Genomic DNA, 6,000 nt, shown 5'->3' with positions numbered 1-6,000 from the left:
GGTTCTCAGTAGGATTTCAGGGGTTCTCAGTAGGATTTCAGGGGTTCTCAGTAGGATTTCAGGGGGTTCTCAGTAGGATTTCAGGGGGTTCTCAATAGGATTTGAGGGGGTTCTGAGTAGGATTTCAGGGGGTTCTCAATAGGATTTCAGGGGTTCTCAATAGGATATCAGGGGTTCTCAAGCAAAAACATGATATTTGCCACAATTCTTACTATAAGAGGCAGAAAGTATCACTACTTTGGTATTAATAGTAACGACACAATGAACAATGTGTCGTGACTGGAGGAGACGGGAGGAGACGGGAGGAGACGGGAGGGAGACGGGAGGAGACGGGAGGGAGACGGGAGGAGACGGGAGGAGACGGGAGGGAGACGGGAGGAGACTGGAGGAGACGGGAGGGAGACGGGAGGAGACTGGAGGAGACGGGAGGAGACGGGAGGGAGACGGGAGGAGACGGGAGGAGATGGGAGGAGACGGGAGGAGACGGGAGGGAGACGGGAGGAGACGGGAGGAGACTGGAGGAGACGGGAGGAGACAGGCGGGAGACTGGAGGAGTCGGGAGGAGACTGGAGGGAGACGGGAGGAGACGGGAGGGAGACGGGAGGAGACGGGAGGAGACTGGAGGGAGACGGGAGGAGACGGGAGGGAGACGGGAGGAGACGGGAGGAGACTGGAGGGAGACGGGAGGAGAAGGGAGGAGACAGAAGGAGACTGGAGGAAGACGGGAGGAGACGGGAGGAGACTGGAGGGAGACGGAAGGAGACGGGAGGAGACGGGAGGAGACTGGAGGGAGACGGAAGGAGACGGGAGGAGACGGGAGGAGACTGGAGGGAGACTGGAGGAGACTGGAGGAGACGGGAGGAGACGGGAGGAGACTGGAGGGAGACGGGAGGAGACGGGAGGAGACTGGAGGGAGACGGAAGGAGACAGGAGGAGACGGGAGGAGACTGGAGGAGACGGGAGGAGACTGGAGGGAGACTGAAGGTGACTGGAGGGAGACGGGAGGAGACGGGAGGAGACTGGAGGGAGACGGGAGGAGACGGGAGGAGACGGGAGGAGACTGGAGGGAGACGGGAGGAGACGGGAGGGAGACCGGAGGAGACCGGAAGACACGGGAGGAGACAGGAGGAGACGGGAGGGAGTGTATTTGAAGTTTAGCAGGTATTCCCTCTGCAGCTTGTCCTAGTGTCCTTTACCTCCAAACTGTTATTTTCTCAGAGGACGAACTCGATGAGGTTATTTTGACTTGGAACAACCAGAGTCCGTCAAGTCCACAACTCAGGACGACCTCCTGGCCGTCCCTCCGTACTGCATGCCGTCCTCACCTGGACGGGGGAAGACAGTGTTTGCATTGTGTGGATCTGGAGAAGGTTCAGGCCTGCCTTGAGGACTTCCCATGTGATGAAGATGTGTTCCATGTCTGTGTGGAGCTCATGTCAGATTATAATCTGACTTTAACAGATGATGTGTTTGAAACAGCTGATTTATGCTGAACTGGATCTAGAAGTTTGAAAGTGAAGCCTCCCTGTCACACTCACCGCTCCAAAGCCTTTTCTTTTCTGGATTGTTCCACATTGTTTCCTCCATCATTGCGGCCGTCGGTTCTAGATGTTAAATGTAAAATCCACACATGCATGAACACATTTATTTATTCCAACAGTGAACCCATGATTGAATCCTGCAGAGCGTGAGGTTGACGGGGCAAAACCAGCAAACAAAAAGCTCCTGAACATTAAACACCAGCTGGCTTGGATTAGTTTCAGATTAGTTTGTTGGATTGATTGGAGCTGAGACTATGGTCATCACCCAGACAGTGGAGAAAGTCTGGATCGTTGCCAGAACTTCGACAGCCAGGTAACAGCCACGTCTCCACCTGCCTGAAGCTGAAGGTGGTGCTCTTTCCTGTGAACAGGTCTGCTCTGAGGACAGAGGGGAGGTGCTGGGGGTCTGAGTCCCTCAGATGAACCTTTACATACTTCACCTTCTGTGTCTCCTGAGCACTCGGGGAGCGGGGGGTGTAATCCAGCTCATGGTTTCTCGTGAAGTTGGCTGAAGTTCTTGATAGACAGCGACAGTCCCTTTCTGCTCTGATGTCACAGGCGCCCGTGTTGCTCCACTGCTCCTGAATCAGTTTGCTCGATGTTCTCTGCTCCTGAACCTCCGTCAGCGTGAAGATCCATGATTCCCAACAGTTCTTCTTCATCCACTGTCAAAATCGGATCTGCAAGATTCAAAGATCATTCGCTCAGACTCTGACACTTACTTGAAAAAGATGTCCACCAGACCAGTCTCCACAGAGCCCAGACTGCCTGCTCCAGACAGGAAGTACAGGAAGTACAGGAAGTACGGGAAGGTACTTCTCTTTCTGCCGGCCAAATATCATCATTCTGCCCACGCTTTCTCATTCATTTCTACCAAAACCATGATGCAGGAATGACACTTTGAAGCCATTTCCCATAGTGCCTTGCTCATAGAACTCCTTCCAGAATTCTGACAACACATCCCTTAAAACTCCTCCATTGTCCACAGCCTTTTCAAGCTTTCCATCAGGGAGTAAAAGTCTAAAGGAAACGTCATTCTCTAGGATACTTTCCTCAGAAAACACTTGAATAAGTTCTCTGAGAATTTGTCCACGATGAAGAACAATCTTAACTCTTTGGGTCTGACTGGCCTGTTCCTGCATGGTTTCCACTGCAGGAGGCAGAAATGGTTCAGGACAGGTCCTCAGAGAGACGCATGGTATCATCAGGACTGGAGTACTCCATGTCAGAAATGCTTTGTGTGTGGAACGTTCCAGCACCACTATTATCTAACGAATCCACATGAAGTAATGCACCATGATCTGGTAAAGCAGGTGTGACAGATGTGTAACAGATGTGTGGCAGATGTGTAACAGATGTGTAACAGATGTGTGGCAGATGTGTAACAGATGTGTAACAGATGTGTAACAGATGTGTGGCAGATGTGTAACAGATGTGTAACAGATGTGTAACAGATGTGTGGCAGATGTGTAACAGATGTGTGGCAGATGTGTAACAGATGTGTAACAGATGTGTGGCAGATGTGTAACAGATGTGTAACAGATGTGTAACAGATGTGTGGCAGATGTGTAACAGATGTGTGGCCTGAGGCCTCCATGACAGAGACTTTCACCTGTTGGATTAGCAAACACTTTGCTGCTTTCAGTGTAGAGGATGTCTGAAGAGTTTATCTCCACAATGTTAGTGTCTGGAGTGTCAGCAGTGTCTGGGGTGTCCGGAGTGTCTGGAGTGTCTGGAGTGTTCGGAGTGTCTGGAGTGTCTGGGGTGTCCGGAGTGTCTGGAGTGTCTGGAGTGTTCGGAGTGTCTGGAGTGTCTGGAGTGTCAGGAGTGTCTGGAGTGTCTGGAGTGTCTGGAGTGTCTGGAGTGTCCAGAGTGTCTGGAGAATGGTGATCGATATCAGATCTGTCATTTGTGTTTTCACTTGGTTGTGCACTTGCAGCACTAGTACCACTAGTACCACTAGTACTAGTACTCTCTTCCTGATGTGTGCCACTGCGGATGTCTTTGTTTCTGGTTGTTAAATAGAGAGACAGAGAGGCAGCCTCGTCTCAACTGTGATACTATCCTCTAAAGAATACTCCTGAAAATAACTTCAGAAAATACTCCTGAAAATCACTTCAGTCACTCAGTGACACTCCGTACTGTGTGTTTCCATCAGGGAATAATACCTACACAGCTTGTCCAGTCATGTCCTGCTCTCTAGTGTCTTTTGGGACTTTTCTGGTTCCTCCACCTTAGTTGGTGCGTACCTGCACCAATCCCTCCTCTCAGTAGTGCATCCATCCAATCCATCGTCCATCCAATCCATCGTCCATCCAATCCATCGTCCATCCAATCCATCGTCCATCCAATCCATCGTCCATCCAATCTCACCTGTTTTATGATTCTTCTAAAGCGTTTCTGGATTCCTCTGGTTCTCCTTCTTTAACCTTCATCACTTTTGTTTCTGGAGAGTCTTCCTCTGAGACGCTGCAGGATCTTTGAGGTTCACGTTCCTTTTGTCTGCAGCGTCCAGAAACAGCCAGTCCATCACCATAGGATAGTAGATCCTCCTTCAGCTGCTACATATATATATATATATATATATATATATAGATCCACACTTTAAAAAAAGAAAGTTAATTAATAAAACCCATCCTATCTGAAGTACCTTCTCCCGTCCCAGTCGCTGGATGTCTTCCTCAGGCGCCTGTCGTGTCTTTAACTCGTCACTGAGCTCGTCCATCTGGTCCAGTTTAAATTCCACCTGTTGAAAAACATAAAAGCTCAAACAAACATTAAATAATCTCCTTTTCTACAGCAACCCTGAGATTTGGTTCCTAATCCAGCTCTTAGAGTGGAGAGAGTTTGGTAAAGTCATAAAGTTATTCACAGATTCAGACTTTTAAACATTCAGGTTTATATTAATCAATGAAGACTGAGACCTTGTAAGGAGGTGGTCTTAAAACGTTTCCTTAAATTATGGAAAAGTATTTTGGTCAAACTAAGTGTTGTAGTATTGTTGGACAGAATTGCATTTGTCTACAGAACAATACAGTAAAGTTCTTTAATATTATTACTAATAAACATCCATTAACCTAATGACATAGTATTTTTGTCAAGCTGATCGCAGTACTGGGCTCAGCAGGACCCAACTGATGGTCGGACTTACTTTCTTTGTTTCATTACATTTGAGCGAAGTTGTTGAAGTTATTAAATTCTATTACTCATAATATAAATCCCTTAAAATGTATGAAAAAATCTTTTTCTGTCAAACTGATCAGCAGAACAACTTCGATGGTTGGACAGAGTGTCAGTAGTCTGAAGTATATTACAGTGAAGTTATTACATCATTACTAATCAATGCAAATGAAAAATGCTTAAAATTGAAACTAATAGCTGTAGTATGATGAGCAGGACCTTTCTGATGGCTGGACTGAGTTTCTGGGGTCAACAGTGTACTGCAGTGAAATTATTGTAGTAATTAAAATGTATTTCTTATAAAACAAATATCAAAAGGATGAAAAAGCCATAATTATGACTTACTATCTCAGAAAACTAGAGGCTCTATATAGTGAAGGATCTACTAGCATATGTCTACGCTGGCGGCTTGTTGGAGCACAGGACACAGGACAGACTGACGGAGTTCATTTATAATTAGTCCCTCATTAGTCCTCCGACAGGACATTTCTTCACCAAATGGACGTCTTCAGCAGCCACGCAGTGCAGCGCTCTGGGGAGGTGATGGAGGCCGAGGGTGGAGCTCAGGAGGAGGTGATGGAGGCCGGGGGTGGAGCTCAGGAGGAGGTGATGGAGGCCGGGGGTGGAGCTCAGGAGGAGGTGATGGAGGCCGGGGGTGGAGCTCAGGAGGAGGTGATAGAGGCCGGGGGTGGAGCTCAGGAGGAGGTGATGGAGGCCGGGGGTGGAGCTCAGGAGGAGGTGATAGAGGCCGGGGGTGGAGCTCAGGAAGAGGTGATGGAGGCCGGGGGTGGAGCTCAGGGAGACACGGTGCAGGTTGTTTTAACTATCAGAGAAACCCGGAGTACCTGAGGAGAACCAGGAGTGACCATGACGTCACTCTTAACATGTAGAATGTTTCCTTCCTCAGATAAAAGTGATTCAGAAAGCATCTTAAGTCCTAAAAGAGCTCCGAAGACGGAAAACCGCTAAGAGTAGTGAGGAGGACTTTTAAGAAGACGAAGACTTTCTTAAACAGACAAGATGACGGAAAGACAAAGAGAAAGGAAAGATGTCCTCCGTTTGTTTATCAGTGGTACCGCGCTTTGTGCCGACAATTTATTTGAAGGTGTGAAAAAAAAGTTATCAAAATCACATCAAAGTTTGGGGGCGTGGCCACAACCACGTCACCAAGTTTGACGTTTCGCCATGAAACAGGAAGTGCAGTGTAAACAGGAAGTGTAAACAGGAAGTGCAGTGTCAACAGGAAGTGCGGGGTAAACAGGAAGTGCAGTGTCAACAG

At 48.2% G+C, this 6,000-nt stretch overlaps 1 protein-coding gene across 1 annotated transcript in view; it reads right to left on the bottom strand.

Moving 5' to 3' along the window:
• Positions 1–5,442: 5,442 nt before the first annotated feature.
• rab3gap1 (RAB3 GTPase activating protein subunit 1) overlaps positions 5,443–6,000 on the bottom strand; it is a 56,950-nt gene continuing 56,392 nt past the window's right edge. The window contains exon 24 of the mRNA XM_080488964.1: positions 5,443–5,566. Within this exon, the coding sequence (XP_080345090.1) occupies positions 5,516–5,566 (51 nt within the window). The 3' untranslated portion in view covers positions 5,443–5,515. The remainder of the gene's footprint in view (positions 5,567–6,000) is intronic.

Source organism: Lipophrys pholis (assembly GCF_963383615.2).
Source record: "Lipophrys pholis genome assembly, chromosome: 20".
NCBI lineage: Eukaryota > Metazoa > Chordata > Actinopteri > Blenniiformes > Blenniidae > Lipophrys > Lipophrys pholis.
The sequence above is the reverse complement of the archived record's forward strand: the minus strand, read 5'-3'. Positions and strand labels throughout refer to the sequence as shown.